This window comes from Lampetra fluviatilis, chromosome 31, assembly GCF_964198595.1.
Source record: "Lampetra fluviatilis chromosome 31, kcLamFluv1.1, whole genome shotgun sequence".
Classification (NCBI taxonomy): domain Eukaryota; kingdom Metazoa; phylum Chordata; class Hyperoartia; order Petromyzontiformes; family Petromyzontidae; genus Lampetra; species Lampetra fluviatilis.
In genome coordinates, this window is record NC_136305.1 from 2,977,476 (window position 1) to 3,000,336 (window position 22,861).

Genomic DNA, 22,861 nt, shown 5'->3' on the forward strand with positions numbered 1-22,861 from the left:
AATAATAATAAAAATAAAATAAAAATAATATAAATAATAATATAAATAAAAGAAGTTATTTTTTTTTACAAATCACTTATTTTATTTCTATTATTATTTTTATTATTTTTAATTTTATTTCTATTATTTCTATTACCTACGAGACTTTACCGAAAAAACCTAAGAGTATAATTCCCACAAAATAAACAAACGAAACCATCACCCCCACTCGCCTCACCCCCCCACCACCCCTCCCCGGTGGGAGGAGTTGGTATCGCCCAATGGCCGCGCTCAGTTGGGATTGAAGGCGCGCACTCGCCGTCACTCGCAATCTCGCCTTTCTTGTCGGGAGCTTTTCTCTTTTCTCAAGTGTCGCCGTATCCGCACGTCGTCGTTATCAGGGAGTCGTCGTCGCCGCCGACGCAAAGGTGCTCGGTTTTTTTTGCCCTCGAATCGCGGCTTGCGAAGGCGCCTTCGACGCTGTTTACGGCGCGGACCTGCGATGCCGAGGCCTGTTCTATCCGAGCAGGCCTCTGCCGTACTTGCGTGTTAAACGTCGCCTACGTTGGCACTCGTTTTGTGGTGTCATGTGCGAGGTCGTTCAAACGATTTTGGTTTTGCGTGTGTGTCCATGTTTGATGTTTACACAGAGGGGATGTCATGTCGTGTGAGGTTGTGAAGGCTTTCAGGGTCGCGGTGTGAGTAGAGGTTGTTTTCTGTTGGTGCGGCCCGAATCCCAGGCTTCGTGAACTCCCAGGGCACAGGGCAGTGTTGTTAATCGCTAATATAGTTTCTCTCATTGTTGCTATTTCTATTTTTGTCTTGTTGTTGTCATCTCGAAGTTGCTTGCGAAGCAAGTGGCCATCGCCATATCGGTTGTTAATGTTTTTTTTGTCATCGTTAGCAATTTGCATCGCTGTCGCGATCGTTTTGGATAATGTGTTGTCATTTTGTGGCTATCGTAGTCTTTGTGGTTGAAGACGTCTCATTTATCATTTGTCATCGTGGTGTTTATTGTTATCGACGTCTTTATGGTTATCGTCAGCATTGTCGTTATCGTGAAAGTTGTCTGGTATCGTGATGTTGTCGTCTTTGTTCGTGTTGTGATTGTTTATCCGGTCTCAGTTGTGATCGATAACGTCACAGTTATTGTCATTATCGTGGTTGTAGTTATCTGTGGTATAATCGTCCATCGTAATTATAGTTGTGATAACCTTGCAGTTATTGTCGTTATAGTGCTTGTTATATTTGGTGTAGTTTTTTATCGTTGTAATTACCATTGTGTCCTTTTCTTTTCGTTGACGTTATTGAGTCGGCTCTCCTTACACTTGTGGTCACTAATTTCTAAGGCTTCAGGTGTTGTAGTTCTATTTATAGTTGCTATTGATTCGTGGTTTTCACTTGTGGTTGTTTTCGTTGTTGCCATAATGTTGCTACTTGTTGATCCCATTATTGTTGTTGATTTTAGAATTGTCACTCAGCCAACGAGCCATCATTTCGGTTGTTTCTAAGTTGGCATTGTTATATAGTTGTCTTCGTCTTCATTGTTGAGTTGTCATCATGTTTGTCCGGCTTGTAATTGATATTATTGCAGTAGTAGATGTTGTACTCGTCAGTGTCGTAGAACCTTGATAGTCCCTGTCATTGATTGTTGAGTTGTGATTGTCACTGGTAATCTTCACCTGAGTTGTTGAGTTGTCGTTGCTCTGGTGGCTGTTGTTAGGTCTCGGAAGGATTAGTTACTATCTTGATTTTAAGCTTTCGTGACTGCAGGAATCCAGTGGATTAGTTACTGTTAAGAGTTTCGCTCAGCCAGAGTTGAACCAAAGGAAGTGAAACCTGAAGTGATTGTTTAGATTATGTAGGGTGCTTCAATGGAGCTTTTCCGCGAAGTGTACCTCAATACGAAAAGGATTACTCTAGAGTTATAAATTCAATTTGCAGAGTAAATCCGTAATTGTCCAGACTGAATTTGCACATTACAAAACGTACGTATTTAGTGCATTAAATTATGCTCAGCAGCAGCGCCGTGATCGTTATCACATGCATGCAGAAACACCGAGAGGACGTGCGTTGGAGAAGGTCTAATTTGCCAAAAAGGAAAAGAGAGAGGCAATATTTGACGGTACAGTATTCTCAAGACGGGCTTAAAATACATTTGACTCGAGACATCACCTTTCCTTTTTTGTTATTTGTGACTGAGCACTTTGGATTGCTCACACGAGTGTGCACCACGTATTCCCAGGTCTAAAATAGTGTTTGGGGGGGTTCGTTGTGTCTGACTTGACGCACGTGGAACGTTGAGGGAAAAGCTGACATTGCAGCAGCTATAATGACCTGGTCGCTTGTCGACTTGGCAGAGCCATTTCAAGTGCCTGACATTATTTCCCTTGTGTAGGAAATAACCCCAAAGTGGATGTTGATCGTAAATATAAAGACTGTACAGATAACATGTTGTTGACACGATGCACTTGTACAGCTTTCCTGAAAAGAAAGTATTACATTTTTTTTTGCTCAAACCACATTGGAATGTATTTGTCGTAAATATATCTGGAAACTATAAATTAAGCTTCGGAATATAGGTGTCATGTAAACGTTTCTTTAAAAAAATGTAAACAAAGGGTAAACAACATCGATTTTAAAAATAAAAATCTACAAAAATAAATTGTAGTCGTATTTCAATGGGTGGCAGATGTGTGCAGGATGGCAGAGTAAATATTACCAAGACAGACATTGGAGTGTTACCCAAGGCTTGGCAACCGAGGAAAAAGACGCTGACCTGAATATCAAGAAGGCAGTGATGGTGAGATGTGGTGGCCATCAAGAACAATGGGTGTGATGACTTCCTCATCTTGGCCATGGCATATGCTATATTGTTATTCTCATTTGTTGTGTTTATATCGTATTTTGTCTGAAATCACTTCCCGAGTAATAATCTCAAATTCCCCTTTGTTCTGTTGCCTTGTGATGTACTGTATGAGGGTCGTAGTATAAATAATTATGAAAATGATGAATTCAAATACCATGCACAAGCCCCTGTGAGACATTATTGCGATCAATTAATTCATGATGATACCAAGAAATAGCTTCAGTCGCCCTTACATCATCCTGAGACATGTTTCCTCCCTCCAGACGTCCCTCTTGCACGGTGCACCTCTTTGCGATGTCCCTGAAGCCACGAGCCGTAGACTTCACCGAGACGTGGAACAAGCTGCTGACCACCATCCGCGGCGTCATCACCCTTGGCCATGTCGAGCGTATCACATGGAACGACAGATTTTCGTATCCTTGGCTTAAGAGAGCTCCGTGCTGGTTGTACCTTCTCTCTATCGCGCTCCCGTTTGTTGGTTAACCTGTGTATATGAGCCAGACTGCCCATTGAAGACAGGTGGTAGCCCACTTTAGGATATGGGTTAAGATAGCTTTAAAAAAACACTTTCAAAATGTTAAGCTGATATTTGGTAATTGACAGATGAATGAAGTTTTATATTTGGGACCCATTGTTCATTCTTGAGCCAATGTCTGATTTACATATCATAGATTCTCAAGAATTACGCAATGTATTTACATATATAAAAGTATGATTTACTTATACTGTACTTCAGAGGAATTGATACATGATCATAGACAATTCTATTCTAATTTGTTACAAAATCAGCTCATGTGTAGGTGCCAGGGAGATGATTAACATTGAAAGATTGTGACGGCTTGGGGAGAACCTCATCCAACAGTGGAATGTTCATGACCGATGATCATGATTATTTCACAAGTGTTAAGTACATAAACACAGTAGCCTTGCTTACATATTGTCACCTAATTGATGTAATCGGATAGAGCCATTTTGTATTATCATTAAACAAAATCGGACAACAGTGTGCCTCCGCAGTGGGGTAGCCGCACTCTGAATGAAAAATAAAACCACATACAGAACCTGCAGAAAGTATCATGAAATTGATTGGGACACACTTGAGCAGCATGCATCTTCTAAGCGGCCTCTCACTTTCATTGCATGCTGCGTTTTTCTTTGACGGCCACTGCCAGCGATGTGTATGCCCTGTGTGTGGCATACCCGGAGCCCCTGGGAGATCGGCTCTACTCTGAAACCAGGGCCTTCCTGGAGGAGCACGTGCAAATACTCCACAAGGTAATCTCCGTGACAGAACAAAGACTAATCCCAGCCTTGTTACATGGTTCCTACTTGGAATGCCCTCTGTGCAAACATATTAATGGTATGAGTTGAGTTTCTCCCCCCCCTCCCTTAAATATATTTTAGCTCATAACAGCAGAAAACATCTCCAGTAGTAGATGACCCTGGGCAAAGGCATTTTATGGCAAATGTATTGGTGAAACTCTAGTCTCAAGCACAGTTTCGTTTTTCAGTTATTCTCGTATTGAATATTGTCTGGAATGTATTGTCTTTGAATTTTGTATTTGCTCTGTAATCACTCCCTTACTGAGTAATTCTCGCAAAAAACCCACTCGTTTTGGTTCTTTGAGATGCACTGCATAGCCAGTTGTTACATATCATGTTAAGGGCAACTCAAGCGCAAATCTAATATTAGCATGGCTTATTTTTATAGTTATTGATTACTTGAGACCATTTAATTTGTATTTATATTCTTGGATAAACAAGTGATTTGTTATTTAGTTCTGGTAAATGAGTCTAGATGGTTTGTTTTAATGTTATTTTATTGTTTATGTTTGTTATTAACCACTTAAGTGTTTCCATCATCTCTGCTTGCTGTTGACAGAAAGTGGTGGAGTCAGAGGAGAGGATACTTATAATGTACCATGGATATTGGGAGGAATACAGCAAGGGCTCGGATTACATGGACTGCTTATACAGGTCGGAATTATGAGGTTTTCTTGACAACACTGGGGCAGCTTGTGATGCAGTGTAATGGTTGAATACCATAAATACCATATTCTCAGGTTTTTTCGGTAAAGTCACGTAGGTAAAACATTAAAAGTAATGAAAGTAAAATAAAACAAAACAAAAATAAAAATAAAATTCACGACGTTTCGGAGGCAACACAAGTCTCCGTCATCAGGTGGGAAGCTGCATCAAGGTGCAGCTAATCTGGCTGTGACGGTCCAACCTGATGACGGAGACTTGTGTTGCCTCCGAAACGTCGTGAATTTTATTTTTATTTTTGTTTTGTTTTATTTTACTTTCATTACTTTTAATGTTTTACCTACGTGACTTTACCGAAAAAACCTGAGAATATGAATCATTGCAGTCACGAAAGCTTCAAATCTAGAACCATAAATACCACTTTTCACAACTTGGTAATTCCCTTTTAACTGCGAATGAGCTTTATATGACTGTACAGTGAATTACAGGGCAATGTCACACATCCAACTGTCAGATATTCGCCTTGACCAACTAATCACCCACACCCAGTGTAATATTTGTGCATGGTGTGACATCATATCACATGTCTAGAAATCTGACCTTTTCCCATAGAGATGTGTATAATTAATCTTGCCTTTTCCCCCAAAGAGATGTATACTTAATCTTGGTGATGTTCATTTTCTTCTAAAGTACATTAAAGCATATTTCCATGTTTAAATCATATTACATTACATTTTTTATACAGTTGCAAAAATGTTGACATACCCAACATTTTTACATATTTGCCTCTACCATCCGTGGAGAGTCAGATTCTGGACATACTGCATTATGCTTATTATATTTAACCAAGATAATATACCTTGGTATGTTTCTTTTTAGAAGGTTGTCTGGCTCAAATAAATAATTATTCTGAACAAACTGAGCGGTATTTAAAACTATTTTCAGTTTATTATGCAGAGAATGTGTTAGTGTAACTTTAAGTTTGAAGAGCCAGCCAATTTTGTAGACTTGCTTATGAAAATACTCTCCATTCATATTTTATGATATTTCACTGGCATCGCTTACTACTAGCAAAATAAGAAGCCTCTTACAGCAACCATGTGTACAATGCAGCATGTGCTATAATTGAAGCCCATACTGCAGTTATTTACTGGCAATGTCATCACATAATTGAGCCATTCTGGGGAATCTGGTGAACATGTTCTTGCATCTCTGCTCCGTAATTGCAACGATGTCTACAGTTTTGCTAATCCCTGCTGGTTAATTCCTGGGCACCAGTTCTCAAAAGCAAACACTTGTGCCATGGAGTAGTGCAAACTGCCACTCATCACTAATGGTTCCTCCATAGTTACCTTGGAGATCCATAAGAGCCCACATTAAAACCCAGATTTCTTGATAATGATTATGATTCGACTGAACTGACCAGCACATAACCAAATCACACGGTATGCGTATGATCTTTGTCAGATCTTGGAAGCTCAGCTCGGTTGAGCCTGCGTAGTGGTTGGATTGGCAACTACAATTCAAAGCAAAAAAATATATAATTGCAGGGTTACTATTGTCTGTACTATGCTCCTACATTCTTCTTTACGAAGCTTCTACATCTATTCTCCATACCTTCGCCAGCCTGTATTGCAAAGGGTGGTGGTGAATGGTCAATAACTCCCACAACGTGCACTGCTTTGGGAGATCCTCATCCAGCAGTAGATTAACCAAACAACTGTACATGCAATGGCCACAATGCCCTCAGAGCCAAACCAAATTGCCGAAATAAGGCAAAAGTTAGTGGCAGGTCATTAAGCATGCACTTATCAATACAGTAAAACCCTAGCTCGACAGATGTCGCACTTAGCTGGACCGGGTTGCCTAATTATTAAAAGCATCTATAATGTATAATAAATGCAATTTTTCAATGAAAAATAATACAGTTATTGACATACTATAGACGGTGGAATATGCTATTTAATATATAACGCAAAATTAATTATCTAGAACGTGTTGTAGTGTGTATAATGCGTCAAATATTTAGTTAATTGTGTCCCTAATGCATTGACGGCGATACACACCTGCTCTTGCACTGGCTCATGCAGGTACCTGAACACGCAGTTCATCAAGAAGAGTAAGCTGAGCGAGGCCGATATCCAGTATGGGTACGGCATGGACAGCAGCGAGCAGCTCATGGAGATTGGAGAGGTCAGTGACCACTGGGGCGATGTGTTGGTGGGCATTTACGCATTGTGCATTGTCGCGCGAGCTGGTGATGGCACGGTGGCCAGTGGTGCACGCAATTGTGGTCGGATGAGTTGGTGGTGTCTCAGTGGCAGTCGTGCATGTGTGTGGTTGGTTGAGCTTATACTAAAAAATAAAATTTAAATTAATAAAAGTAAAATAAAAATAAAAAATCACGACGTTTCGGAGGCAACACAAGCTTCCGTGTTCAGGTGGAACCGTCATAGCACGATTGCTGTATCAAGTAAAAAAAAATTCCAAGAGACCCGACCTTGTATATATCGGGTCTCTTGGAATTTCTCTTTACTTGATACAGCAATCGTGCTGTGACGGTTCCACCTGAAGACGGAAGCTTGTGTTGCCTCCGAAACGTCGTGATTTTTCATTTTACTTTTATTAATTTAAATTTTATTTTTTACCTACGTGACTTTACCGAAAAACCTAAGAGTATGAATCCTTGCAGTCACGAAAGCTTCAAATTTAGAATGAGCTTATACTAGTGCGCCAGATATGGTTTTGGATCTTTTGAATAATTTTAGCCTCTGATTGTGATGCTACGTGAATAATATGTGTTTTCTGGTTTTAAAATGCAAGAATGACGTGACAACTGCACGCTGTAGTTTAGCAGTTTCAGAATCTTTATTTAGACTGGAGGAATACGATGAGCTGCGAAGCTCTTTTTCACGGATGTATGTCCAGTACGGGTGGGTCAGTACATATTACCAAACACCCACTCCCTTGCCCCAGAGTACCACAGTACTGCTTCTTCACCCCCCATCTGTCAGTATTTGTCGTCATGCTAATACAAGAGTGCAGCACGATTGTTTATATGCTTATGTCTTAAATTTAAGTGTCATACCTAATTCATATTTTATCTAGTAAAACGCCCAGTATGCAGATTATTTTGAGCACTGTGTATACCTAAAGCAATTATTCAAGGCAGATAAGGATCAAAATGATTAAATAAAGGTGCAAATGAGGAGATGAAAAACTCAATTTGGGAATGGAAACTAAAATTGTAATGTTTTTGAAGGAGAAATATTTCATTTTGTGTATATTTGTTGGAGCAATCATTTATAATCAATGTGGTTATATTAGGGAACCAATAAATTAACATATTAGAGGCCAGCCAACCACATGAGTATGTGGCATTTATATAAAAATTATCATGGAAATTAATAAAGCTTTTATAAAGATGGTACCACAACACTGGGATTGGTTGAACGGTGATGCAATGGATAGGGCATTACATTTTGACCCTGGCGACCAGTTTCACGGTACAATCCCAGCCATGGCTGATATCTGGCAAATGTTTTTTGCGGAAACATTCGGTATTCTTTCATAAACCCGCATTGACTAGCACGGTGAAATATGATCAAATAACTCTGGTGACATCCAGCAGTGTATTAACACAGGTCTGTATAATATAGTTTTAGAAATCAAATGTAAGGAGCTGTCTTTTAATAGTGAAGTGTCGCACAGGTTCCATCAGTGGGTGATCTAGCACCTTCATGTCTGGGTTGTTTCATTTGTTTCTCTTTGTTTTTAATTAATAGTTGGCGCTGGACATCTGGCGGAGATTGATGATCGAGCCACTGGAGGGAAGTCTGGTCAGGGTACTGCTGAAAGAAATAAAAAAGTATGTGTTCATTGTTTTTGTAATGTTTAATGTATATGTGAAACATGCATCATCCTTATTTTCGATTGCAAGTTTTTACCTTGAATGGTCACTGTGCTTATGTAGTTCTCAATACGCTCTTTTTTTTATTCCAGTGATCGATCTGGAGAAAATCCCAATCAGAAAGTAATCCACGGGGTTATCAACTCTTTTGTTCATGTTGAACAGTACAAGAAGAAGTTTCCGCTAAAAGTAAGAACATTAATCACCCCTGTCTCTGCTTTGTGTGGCATTAGCACTGATTAGCACACATGCGTTTCCTTGACAAAGAAGCCCTGTATTGCATGGGACACGTCGCTCCCATTGCCTTTGGGTCATCTTGGCCCAGCCTCCTTCGCAAAAGAGGTTTTGCATCTCAAAGGCACATGCTGGTGAAACAGGGCTTTGTTTTGATTTATTGTTTGTTTCGCAGAATTTGTGAATAATTTGTCCAACAAAGCAGAACATCTTTGCTTGCTTTCGTGCATCATATATAACTCTTATTTCCTAAGGCCTCCTCGGATTTAAGTGAAAGGTAAATATAAAAAAAACTTTACATATTAGTCAATACCACTGCCTCAAAAAGGAACATGACATAATAGGTGCCGTTTTGGGAAATAATAGGAGAAATGTTTGCCTATTATATAGGTTTTCTTTCAAGGCAGAGTATTGACGAATGTTCACTTTTTTTTCTATTTTTGCCTGTGCACCACGGCCAATGCTCTTAGCTCATAATTTGGTAAATACTACACGTCCAATTGCTGCAATATATGTAAGGTAATGACCAACTCGTTTCTATTTTAGACATTCGTTGTAGCATTTAATTCACTCTTAACGATCACATCTGTTAAAGCAATTTTACCATTGGAACAGACTAACTTGGCATTGGGCACTTTATACACTGATGAACAATCCTTTCCATGTAACAGCACACTGTCTGCACCATAAATAGTGAACAAGCACGCATTTAGGGTGCCTTACCCCTTTCAGAGCCTATGACCAAATGACATGGCGAAGCCTTCATTCAGCAGTGGATTGACAAAAGGGCTGTACATGCACAAGTCATTTTGAGCATGCAGATACTTAAGTATGAGATATGCATTGATGTTTGTACTTGGTCTGTGTGTGTTGGTCACCCTTCCAGTTTTACCAGGACGTGTTTGAGAGCGCGTTTTTGGTGGAGACTGGAGAGTATTTTAAGCAAGAGGCATCCCGACTGCTCCAGACCTGCAACTGCTCACAGTACATGCAGCAGGTACAGCATGCATAGGGAGAAAAAGTACGGGTCGGTGCTGCATGCAAAAATGTGTTCACTTGACGAATCTTGCACCTTGCTTTTATTACATAATTCCGTGTCAGTCATGGGGATTGTTTGACCATACTTCATCATGCTGGTCAGTGCCAGTTGGTGAACTGGGTGGAGGGAGGGTGAGGTGACTGGGACCAGTTCAGATAGCACTCTTCACGATTAGCTGTGGCCAGGAATCTTAACTCATCAGGTACATAGTGAGGTCCATGAGCCACAGCACCGCAACTTCCCTTCGCATTGTTCTAAATCGTAGTGTATTGATTGCATTTGATTTATTGACACATGGGGATTGTTTTGCATATGAAGGGTGTCTGTATTTGCCTTATTGATTGATTCTCTCAATTTCACCTCTGCTAATTTCCTCCATAAATTCCCCCAGCAGCAACATTGGGAATCCAAGTTGTTATCATACCCATCCAAACTGTCGTCACACGCAACCATCGTCCGTACGTCTCACCTCGTCAGCCGTGCATTGCATGTGTGTTTATCGGTGGCCCCGTGTAGGTGCTGGGCAGGCTGAAGGACGAGGAGGTGCGATGCCGCAAGTACCTGCACCCTAGCTCCTACAGCAAGGTGATCAGCGAGTGCCAGCAGCGCATGGTGGCCGACCACCTGCAGTTCCTGCACAGCGAGTGCCAGACCATCGTGCGGCAGGAGCTCCGTGACGGTGAGGGCCATTTTTAAGATGGTGTCGACTGACGCCCATCGGTTGTCACATAAACTTTTGATTTAAACAATTATTTGGTGGCACAGTGACTAGCAGTGGTCACAACCACATATATATAAAAAATAAACACATTCATCAATCACCACTGCCTTAAGAAAAAGTATATGATGACCCTTTAGGCAACGGCCCTGCTTGACAGCACATAGAGAGTCCACTCCGCCTCTGGCCTCTCTCTGTGCTGCGATGACGAGACATTGCTCGAAACATTGCCTATTATCTGCTTTTTGTTTAAGGCCACAGTGTTATTGACAAATGTGTAAAAAAAAATATTAGGTGGCTGTGCAAGCGGTTATCGTGGTCAGAGCACCGTGCCAGCAACACTGAGGTTCTGGGATGCAATTTTGGTTTCAATCACCTATGATTAAATTTGGTTCTCAAGTTTATTAATTAATTGGCTTAAAACATTATACAGTCGTTACACCCCCTTGTTGGATTGTGCAGAGTTTTGATATGCAGTTTATTCGATTAACACTAATTTTTTAAAATAAATTATTATGGTTTCAGTCTGGTCACCAATGAATGCACAACATATCCGTAATAATAACTGTGCTTTCCCTCATGCCCTGCTATACACAAGCTGGAATCTTAATAAATTCAGTAAAAAAACTATAATGAAACCATAAACTCATGATACTTAAAAACCTGCGTTTAATCATTGCTACTTGGATTCGATTTCAACCAATGCCTGCTCAGTGCCCTAAACCCCTGAGCCATGCAGATACCTCTTGCCATTACATCCTGCAACATAATTATTTCCGTGAACGCCATGCGTAGTTCACACGCTATGTACAGCGCTTCGTTTAGACAAAAAGTAGTCTGGTGTGGCGCGACTGCTCTCGGAGGTGTCTGGTTGACTCGTACCATTGGCGGTACGCGCTGTCCGTGTTTTGCTCGGCACAGATATGGCGAACATGTACACGCTGCTACGGACGGTGCCGCAGGCGCTTCAGCACATGGTCACAGAGCAGCAGGAGCACATCCGCCAGGAAGGACTCAAGGCCATCAGCAACCTCTCCCACGAGAACGTGAGTGGCGTCACTTTCCTATACATCACCCTGATAAGGCAACGATTCCCTATAACCACATAGACTGTTGTGACAAGTGCTGTTAGCTTGCATCTTAAGGCCATCATGGCAAGCGAGGGAGCAGTGTGGGCAGCACCACACCTGGCCGTCTCCTGTCACACCATTACTGATGGTTACACACTGCACCTGGTACTTATTTAAGGCTGAGTCCACCTTTCGGAGGCGCAGGATTGATTCAGATATTCGCCACTGATATTGGCCGCTGCTGGGAAATAAACTTGAGTTTCTGGGTTTTTAGCGAAGCATGCTAACCACTACACCACTGCTCCCCATACCTCCTAATAAATCCTCCACACTAACAGACCCTATAACACCTGTAATGCAAGCTACACTCCCCAAGACATTTATCATTTGCAAGCTGGATCCTTGGACTTGGGTGAGAGTTTCAGATTTGGAATCACCAGCCCATTCTGGCTTGATATGGAGCTCTCTTAGCCATGTCTGAATGTTAGTTCCAACCCGAGAATTATCCTAGGTAATTGACCTAAACCATTTTATTAGCCTAGTATTTGGCTCTAACCAATTTTGTGTCTTTGTGTTTTAGGACATGTGTAACAATAGACATGTAGCCATAGCCTGAACCCAATCTCATACGTCATTAACCACACGTTTAAATCCCCATCTTTGGTACATAAGGAGTGTGAATTGTTATCTCTTATGGTGTGCAAGTTGGACGATTACAAATTATCTTCTCTACATACATACTGAACTGCACTTGACCTCATTTTACCCCCCTTTGTAGCTTGCAACTTGTTTTCAAGGACAAACCATAAAAGAGAGTTTCATGGTTACCCATTTTATACATGCATATCATTGAGACTAATTTATCTCTATCAACTATATGTGTACATGTTCAGCCATTTGCCAATCGACTACTGGATGATGGGCTCCACATGCTATGCAGGGCATGAGGGTTATTTGACCATACTTCACTACACTGGCCAGTGCGGGTCAGTGATCGCAGGGTGCATAGACATGGGAGCATAGCAGTACAACACAATAATTAAATTTGTTGCATTGCCGTCTGCTGCCCATTGTGTATCCACTACAAATGACCTTTACGAGATTACATGACAAGTTATCGCTTTGCAGCTCCGATTTAAAATATCCCAGCGTTGTTTTCTATGAAAATGAACGTGGCCTTGCACTGTGACCAAACCTTCCCTCTGCTCACTCTCACTCGGCCCGCACAGATGCCAACACAGTTTGTCGAGTCGGTTCTGGAAGTGCACAGCAAGTATGTGCAGCTCATCACGAGTGTCCTCAGTGGAGATCAGCAGTTCATGAGCGCACTCGACAAGGTGAGTTTCAGCAGTGTGCCGTGTGCAACGCGTTCATTCAAACATTGCCACGGGAGAGCAAACGTTCTTTGTCTGACTGATCTAATTAATTAATTGATTGTGTAATATCACTAAGGTCGACAAAGGCTTATGTGTTGTATTCACACAGGCCTGCTCGGCTGTCGTAAACTACAGAGAACCGAAATCGCTTTGCAAGTCACCAGAACTGGTATGTGGTCTGTGTGTAATATTCCTCTTGTTATTTTTATTTGCAATTGACTGGTAAACTGATATTGGTATATACATAAACTTGGGACCGATGATCAAATGACCCGGAATGCGCCGATCCCGTCAGATCTTTGAAGCCAAAAGCAGTGTTGAAACTAGCTGGTGCTAGGATGGGCCACCACCATGCACAAATAGGTTGTTGTAGACTACTGTGGGGCGATGTGGTGGGCAGCAGAGGACCGTGCATAAAAATATATTGTACTGTATTCTATGTGCTTCCATTTCCATGCTCTGACCAGCGTGGTGAAGCATGGTCAAAAGAACCTTCACGATCCACACGACGTGAGGATGCGCTCATCCAGCAGTGGATTGACTAAAGGGCTCTATATGGACATGATACAGTTACACTTAATGACTCTTTAACCTCTTACACCTCAGTAGCATAATTAATTAGTGGGAGACTACCTACAATCATCAATCTCAAAGCCATGCTACTTATGCTACCCGGATACATTAATGTTGAAGGCATGTTAATTGGTCGATTATATGTGATATAATTCTGATAATTAAACGAGCCTTCCTATATGTTGATTAATGTATGGTGTTATTACCAGTCATTTGTCATGACATGGACATCAATACTAGGCTGTAAGCCAATGCTGATACTAGATTTGAAGCTTTCGTGACTGCAAGGATTCAAATTGCTTGATACAGCAATTTTGCTGTGACGGTTTCACCTGAAGACGGAAGCTTGTGTTGCCTCCGAAACATCGTGATTTAATTTATTTGTTTTCTTTTTTAACCTACGCGACTTTACCGAAAAAACCAAAGAGTACCAATGCTGATAATTGGAGGCACGTGTGGGTGTAATGAGTGCCGTGGGGTGGAATGTTCACTCTTGTGTACCAATATGAATCGTGTCTGTGCAGTTGGCGAAGTACTGCGACGGAATGCTGAAGAAGACAGCCAAGGGCATGACCGAGAACGAGGTTGATGACAAACTCTCCAACTCCATCGTCGTCTTTAAGTACATTGATGACAAGGACGTCTTCCAGAAGGCAAGTCCCTTCAAATGCATGCTCATTTCACGGAAGGCTGAATTCTCGCCACCGTGAGACCTCTGACACATTTTTTCTTCAGTGAAAAGTAAGAGGAAATAATTGGAAATCCCTAAGCCTGGGAAGCCTAAGAGTTTGTAGAATACTACGGGAGTATATCTCTTTGAATACTTTGGCAATTTTTATTGATTTATTTTATCTTGCTGGAGAAAACTTGAGTGACAGGAGAAATTTACATATAAGAGAGGGGATCATTCGAATGCCAAAGGTTTCAAAACCTGTTTGTTGTACTACCTTCTGTAGGCACCACCCCATCATGCAGATGTGTATTCTAAATATAAGCTTTATTTAATGTGGATGAGGAATGTTAATGGAGATGTTTTTTTCTCATTAGTTTTATGCCAGAATGTTGGCCAAGAGGTTAATCCACGGGCTTTCCATGTCGATGGATTCAGAAGAGTCCATGATCAACAAACTGAAGGTAAAACATGTGCATAGTTCTCTCATATCACAATCCATATTTCCTACCACGATAGTGTTTCAAATATGGATTTGCATGAAGGTATTGATCTTAGAGAAGGTTATGAGAACTGTCAAGACAGTCACCAGAAACCACTTGGGAGGCTTGGGTCTGAGGATTGAGTGACTTTTTAATGGGTGAATCTCAATCCGTGAGTGGGATTTTTTTTCTTTGCCAGCATTGCTTTGAGATTGAGTGTTAAAGGCACTTTCTTAACGGTGAGGAAACTACTTGACTGGCTGACAATGTTCTTTTATTAATTCATTACGGCAGCATTATTTCCTGCTGGATTGACTACCGTATTCAGAGAAGGGCAATGCTAAAATAAAAACTTTCAACCTGTAGAGAAACTTCGTTATGTGACTACCCAGAACACCTCAAATGTATCTACACTGTGTTAACTGCAGAAGAGCTCTCCTCTTACTGGTTTCAGAACTTATTTTGAATATTTTGCAGAAATATAATTTTTCAAATCTTTAATATTTTAGATTTTTCTCTGAAGATGGCTGAGACTAAAAAGTCGAGCAATTATTGTGGCTGTGGGGCTGCGTGGTGGCGAGATGTTATCTCCCTTGCCTGATATGCAGGAGGTTGTGGGTTTGATCCAGACCCTGATGCCTGTATATTTGGAGTTTGCATGTTCTCCCCGTGGTCACGTGGATTTTACCTCCGCGCTCTCTGGTTTTTCCCTCCACATTTAGAAACATTGGATTAGATTATTTGGCTGCTGTTAAGTCCCACATATAAGCTACTTGGTTGAGCTTTCATTTGTGTCCAGATCACTTCTGAAAAACAGCTTATAACTCAGTGGGCTTTACTTGGTAAATAAAACAGTTTTATCATTTAGATACATTTGTGAATTGTTTGCTTACCTGGGGCCAAGCCACAATTTTCAAATCTGATTTGGGGGTTTGTAGCTCCTAACAAAGTAGAGTGAGGTGAGAGGAAAGAGGTGGGAGAGTACATGGAGGAGAGATGATATTAATAGGAGAAGTCACAGTGCACTTAGAGGGGAGTCGATCGATGTGAGATGGTGCAAGTAGGAGAGCATTTGGGAGGCGAGTTAGAAGTTTAAAGGGAGAAGTAGGGGAGAGCAATGAGGGGAATAGAGTACATTGAGATGGGAAAGGTGAGTTAGTGTGAAGGAGAGGAGTAATGACCTGAGGGGGAGGGGGGGGTGAGGTAGAAGAGTTTGAGGAGGGGAGGAGGGAAATGTATGAGTGTCGGGCTGTGTGCGTGAGCAGCAGGCATGCGGGTACGAGTTCACAAGCAAGCTGCACCGCATGTACACAGACATGAGTCTGAGTGCCGACCTCAACAACAAATTCGGCAACTTCATCAAGGAGCAGGAGACACCCATCGATCTTGGCGTCGGCTTCCAGATATACGTGCTGCAGGTGGCTGCCTTTTCATATGTATTTTTATTTATTCGTTACTAGCATTATTATTCGAGGTGTTAACGATGCGTCAGTTGTTCAGTTACTATTGATTGTAAACCTCACGGTACGTGCATAGAGTTGCATGTATAAGAGTTGATGTGTTTTAATTCCTTATGTTCTATGCAAAGGGTTCATATGACGCCTGCAACCATGAGTGCCCACTTTATTCATCACAATGTAAAAAAGTCACTGATTCTTGAATCAAATTGCAATGCTAAAATGGGGCAATTAATTGCAAATCATTACACCTCTTATTATTATTATGCAAGGATAAATTTCGATTTAAAGCTTTCGTGACTGCAGGGATTCATCTTCTTGGTTCTTTCGGTACAGTCACGTAGAAGGGAAATAATAAAATAATAAAAATAAACTATCAAATTCTCACGACGTTTCGATTGCAACACAAATTTTCTTGCTGTGGTTTTCACACCTGATGATGATTGCTTGTGTTGCAATCGAAACGTCGTGAGAATTTTATTGTTTTATTTTTATTACTTTATTATTTCCCTTCTACGTGACTTTACCAAAAGAGCCAAGACTATGCAAAGATAGTTACCTCCCCAAAGAAAGGCAATGGGTCGAGATTGAATGTTAGAGATGCCTCCCAAGCTTTTGACTTAATGCTTGCAACAGCTTAACATTGCAATGCGGTGTGTGTGGTGTCACAGGCGGGCGCGTGGCCATTGTCCCAGCTTCCTTCCACGCCATTCGTCATCCCCCAGGAGCTGGAGAAGTGCGTGCGGATGGTGCGTAGACACACACCCGTCAAATTTCCCACACTTAAACATAAATCTGCATGATAAATGTAAAGCATAAAAGGTACGAAGTAATAAATCGCGCAAAAATACCTGTCTTTTTCGCAGTTTGAAATTTTCTACAATGATAGCTTCAATGGCAGGAAACTGACCTGGCTGCATTACCTTTGCACAGGTGAGTGTGCTGCATCATGACCATCAAATTTCAACCTCTTTCATGTGTTTTATTCATCTCAGTTGAACTCTCCGCATTCAGTGAAGTGCATAACGCTGTTTTCTTCTCTTTTAGAACACTGCACACCATCGTAATAAAAAATGTGACACATCGTCGGTGTTTATCTGACATCTTTCAAAAGCCAATTACACCACCTTTTTTGCAGGTGGTTGAGAGGCTTATTGTCACTAAATTGCCAAAGGTCAAATAAACAGATTAGGCAAAATGACAAAAATGCGCATTCTTTGGAACCATCAAACTTGCTTGACTCTAAACCCAGTTTAATCTCAGGTTGTCGTCTGGATTTAAAACCAGGAGCTCAGCGTTCGTAGCTCAGCAAGATCCATTCAGGTTATCTTTTTTATCACCAGTCATTGTTGATTGGGCTGGGATCATTGGACGTGGATTAATCACGGATGGCTAAAACTCAGATTAGAACCCAGAACATGAGCAGTGCAAGCTCTAACCTCTGAGCCACTCGGCCACCTTCAGCAACATCCTAAGCTGCGCTTAGCACAGCAGTGATGATCCACCGCCTAACCTGGGTGAACGTGCATTTGCTGGAGGCCCCACCCTCAAGTGGTTGTCCACCTGCAGGTGAAATGAAGATGAACTACCTTCCCAAGCCGTACGTGGCGACGGTCACCACCTACCAGATGGGCGTGCTGCTGGCATTCAACGGTGCCGAGCAGGTGACGTACCGAGAGCTTGAGTACAGCACGCAACTCAACGAGCGCGAGCTGGTCAAGACCATCCGCTCGCTCATCGACGTAAAGCTCGTCAACAGCAGCGGCAAGGAGGTGAGCACATTTGCTCATCTGCCAGTCCCTTACACCAGCTGTTGCTGAGACCCTCATCCATGCCTTCGTCACATCCAGACTTCACTACCGCAATTCTCACTTCGATGGTTTTCCAAATTTCTCCAAACTCCAGATGATCCAAAATGTCCCAGCCAGACTTGTGAACTGAAACAAATCCAGGTGGCTCCTCCGGAAACAGTCGAATGGATATCAAATCTCAACATCAGTTTGTTGGAATCTGCTGCAATCCCCAAACATTTCATCTGATAGAAAGAGACGATTGTAAATGATTCTACATCACCACAATGCCCTGATCCCTCCACTGGCTTTCAATTAAGTGTCCATAAATTAATTCCTTAAACACAATGGCTGGTGCATGTGTAATGATATCCTGTTACTTATGCCTGAGTTTGTATGCACATGTATGAACAATAATTTTACTTTTGTGGGCGGTGGAGCGGTGGTGCAGTTACGTTGTTCATAGTGCTATAAATCCAATAGCATGAGTTACATTTACAGCCACGACTAACATCAGTGGCGAGTGATATGTGAACCGGTCCCGGACCACCCAGTTAACTAACCCGCACTGACCAACGTGGTGGAATGCGAATGAGCAACCCCCGTGACCGACAAAAGTGTGGGGAGGCACTCATCCAGCAGTGGATTGACAGATCTTCTAAAGGTTATGTTACAAGTTTATGGCTGTGTTTGGATGCTCTTGTTTTGAAGACTTTAATTTTTCCAACAGGATGAGATAACACCAGAGTGCATATTCTCCCTAAACATGGAGTTCAGCAGCAAGAGGACAAAGTTTAAAATCACCTCGGCCATGCAGAAAGATACTCCCCAGGTAGGGCTTTTGCATTGCCATGTATATTTAGCATTCCCCTTTTGATTGCGGAAGTCTATTCACTCGAACACCACAGTAGGTTTGTATTTCGATGGGCGTGTGCCAGTGGTCTCTTCGCATACAGTGTACATTTTGCTGAATATTTGTTTTACAACACCTTGAAGATAATAGGCATTTAACAATTCACCCCTCCAACAATTGAAATAATTATCATTATTTGGTATTGGGATTGACATTTTTTCGTCTTGTTTTTAACATGTCATTTGTATTCTACTTTGTTATTTCTAACATCGTAAATAAGTGATTATCACATACACTATGGCGCGATGTACATATAATAGTACGAGATATTTACCCGATGAGTCTGCATTGCTTAATGCCTACTGTTTGATATCCTCTTAAATTTTAAAGCCCCGTTGTAAGAATTCAATTATGGTGATGGCTTTGACAGTGGTATTGATGTTATGTTTGCTTTTGTACGCTGGTGTGCGCACGTGTGCAAACACACACACGTGGACGCACGCATGTCCACTCCGTTGCGTGGATACCCCAACCCCCCGAAACCACACGTGACCCCCACAGCAGGAGGTTGAGCAGACCCGCAGTGCCGTGGACGAGGATCGTAAGATGTACCTGAAGGCGGCCATCGTCCGAATTATGAAGTCACGCAAAGTGCTCAAGCACAACGCCCTCATCCAGGAGGTGCGTGTTATTGTTCATCATCATTATTATTATTTAAGTTATTGTGGTGGTGATATTATATTCCTATCCCAGAATGCACCCGATCTCATCAGAACTCTATAGCTAAGCATGCTTGAGCCTGGATAGTGTTGGGTAAGCGACTACCTTGCATTAGAGGTTGTCATAGTGCTGCCTGGGCTATGGAGTGGGTAGAATAGGGTAGTGCAGCACAATCCATTAATGTACTTTACAACGATGCTCCCACTTGTACGCTCGCCACCTTCAACCCAAACTCGCCAGTATAAAGTGAGGTCAAAATAACTCCTGCTACCTGCAAAGCATGGGGAGTCCTTGATCCATCAGTGGATTGACAAAGGGCTGTAAAGTAAGTTGCTAATATCACCACCGTTTGGACAAGCCTCGCATAACACCATAATATATAATATTGCACTTGCCTGATATCTTAAGCAGGACCCTCCTGAGAGCGTCTGAGACTCGCCTGGCAAAACGAAGTAACGGTGAACAGAGTCTTTTAAATGTTATTGTGCAATCGTGTGTCTTCTGTCTCCCTGCCTGTCTCCAGGTGATAAGTCAATCGAGAGCACGGTTCATACCCAGCGTGAGCATGATCAAGAAATGCATCGAAGACCTCATCGACAAGCAGTACATTGAACGTAACCAGAATTCCACGGACGAGTACAACTACGTGGCCTAAGCGACAGGCTGGCCAGCTGGCCGAGGACGGACGGACGGACAGGCAAGCAAGGAAGCGAGCGAGCAACACGCCATATACGAACGCACGCAACAGGCTGGGGAAGGTACGGGGCTCGGCCCCCCCCCCACTCTGCTCCTCCATCCCATCCTCCCAGCTTGTTTTAAACGCAAGCAGATAACGCGCAAGCAATCACGCAGTCCACATCCTCCCAAGCCTAATTGAAAGTTAAGTGGGTAAAATGTGCGCATCAAAAAGTATGCGAATGGATCGCTTTGGAGTAATACGCTCGCAAATATGGGGTATTTTGTCCAAAAGGAAGCGTTGGTTTTCTTAATTCACTATTTCTACGTTTGCACTGGTTCTATTGAGAATTTGTGTTTATCTTACAGAGTGTTGTGTGTCCCGGTGTGTTGGGCCTGAGGTTTCGGGAGGTTCACCGTATTTGCTTTAATTCTGCCTGCTTGACCCACCGACTGGGGATTCTTGATACAGGAGAAAGTTTCAACTTTGCTGTGAGCGTTGAGTTGCCTGTACCACCAGTGCAGGGCATTTCTTTTCATTAAGGTCATGATTTTACAAGCGTTTTCTTTGACGTTGCCCTGCCAAAATCCCTGAAACACTGCTGACTGCTTTTCCTGCATTTCTATGAAAGCATTGAAATCACATCGATGTTTGAAGGTGTTGAAAGCACTTAAAACAAGTCCATTACTGTAATGCTATCAAAAACGTTCTAAAAGCGCACGGAATAAATACGTTATTTAAAATTTTTATTTGCTTCAATGCCTTTTGTTTGACGCTCCAGTGAATGCCACAATGTCAAATTCACATCTTGTTAGAGTAACATTTGATTTGATTACCACCATCGTTAGGTTACAACTCACTTCTGCAAGCGTTTACAAAGATTGGTTTCATGCTGCAGTGACAAAACAAAGCACATGTTTAAACGAGTGTCTTGAAACTGCACTGCCATTTCTAAAGGGTCCTTATGGCTTCCATCTGAGTATAATTTAGACTTTAACATAAATGCTTTGGATGTAAAAAGCTAACTTGTTTATATTCCCGATCCAGCCTTAAACTATTCATGCAAGTGCATTCGACAAAAAGCAGCAATGTCCCACTAACCTTTTATTGTCAAGTCATGAGTCGTCTTAACACGTAAATGCGTTAAGGTTAAAATGAAAATGTCACTTGAACAGGGATGCACGGAATTTCAGTATCCACCTGGGTGTTAAATAGAGTTAGCGATCCTATCGTCCTTGCTTTGGCAGAAAATGTATTTGCACGTTTCCAGAAATGTAACTTACGAATGATCCAAGTTGGGAATTTAATTTTTTTTAAAAGATCTTTGCCAGTTTAAAAGTGCCGAATTTGCGTTCACCTGTAAACGTTTGCTTCACCTGTAAGCGCGTCAACGCGGCCACACTTTCACTCTCTTGTTGGTAAACGTTCAGTTTAACCGATGTGCACGTGGAAGTGTGTTTGAAGTGACAATATGTTTCCTTTCGTCGCTCAATAAACACACGTGTAGGAATTTTACTCATGTATTTTTTCCCTTCTTTCAAAATGCTCATTAAATGTCCTTTGCTTTGTCTGATCAGTGGCGTAGCATTCAGATTAAAAAAATTCAGTTGTGCGTAATTGATTGGCAACTTGTAATTTCCAATTTTTTTGTAACTTCATGGTGTTTACTTTTGTACAAAACTAAAAAAAAACACGAAAAAAATCTATAAATGTTCGTCTCAGGTTTTTCACTCATCCACCTAAGCAGGCACGTGTTATGCTTTTCTGATATTACAGCAGTTACATTTTTAATTTGTTTAGGTTCTTTTGTTTTTTTTCCTGCCTGCGCACCCCTGACACATTGGGTGGCGTATGTTTATGTAAAATAAAATTGTGTACAGACTCGACACACGAGCTCCTGTCATGAGCCTATGAATGCCTGCCCATGGTGGTGTAAACTGCATGTGGGATGTTTCTTTGATGGGTGGTTGACAGGCCTGAGTAGGTGGGTGGGTGTTTGGCCTAAAAATAATGCGATTTCAGAAATGGGTGTGTTTTGCCGGATTATTATATTTGAAATGTATAATAACTCATGATAACCGTAATGTTAATAAAAACGAAAAATAAACATTTCGTGGATACCAGCCTTGCATATATTCACTGCTTGTGTTGTGCAATGTTTCCCATTATATCCTTTTTGTCTTCCCCCCCATATCCTTTGTGTGGATTGAGCAGTGGCATTGGTCTTTAACCCCCCCTCACTCCTAAATTGATCAACTCTCACTGAGAAACATGGTGAAATATGGTCAAACAACCCCAATGGCCAACACTGCATTGGAGACCTTCAATCAGCGAATTGTGGAATTGGTGAAGTGTCCACGGGTGTATACACATACTGTACATGCTATTTTGTGGTTGTGTCGCAAAACTTAGCACGTTTCATGTTGAGGTCAAATTGGGACTAACCTGTTTGTGATCAG

The 22,861-nt window shown here is 41.7% G+C and overlaps 1 protein-coding gene across 1 annotated transcript; it reads left to right on the top strand.

Annotated features, from left to right (window-relative positions):
* Positions 1-249: 249 nt before the first annotated feature.
* Positions 250-22,525, top strand: CUL2 (cullin 2). The gene is made up of 21 exons (XM_078870882.1): positions 250-407; positions 3,112-3,261; positions 4,021-4,123; positions 4,731-4,825; positions 6,925-7,027; positions 8,620-8,702; positions 8,837-8,933; positions 9,865-9,975; positions 10,534-10,696; positions 11,657-11,781; positions 13,035-13,142; positions 13,291-13,350; positions 14,279-14,407; positions 14,802-14,888; positions 16,172-16,324; positions 17,035-17,112; positions 17,230-17,296; positions 17,933-18,135; positions 18,884-18,985; positions 19,568-19,687; positions 20,250-22,525. Exons 2-21 carry the CDS (start codon positions 3,143-3,145, stop codon positions 20,379-20,381), a joined length of 2,238 nt encoding a protein of 745 aa, XP_078727008.1. The 5' UTR covers positions 250-407; positions 3,112-3,142; the 3' UTR covers positions 20,382-22,525.
* The last annotated feature ends 336 nt before the right edge of the window (positions 22,526-22,861 follow it).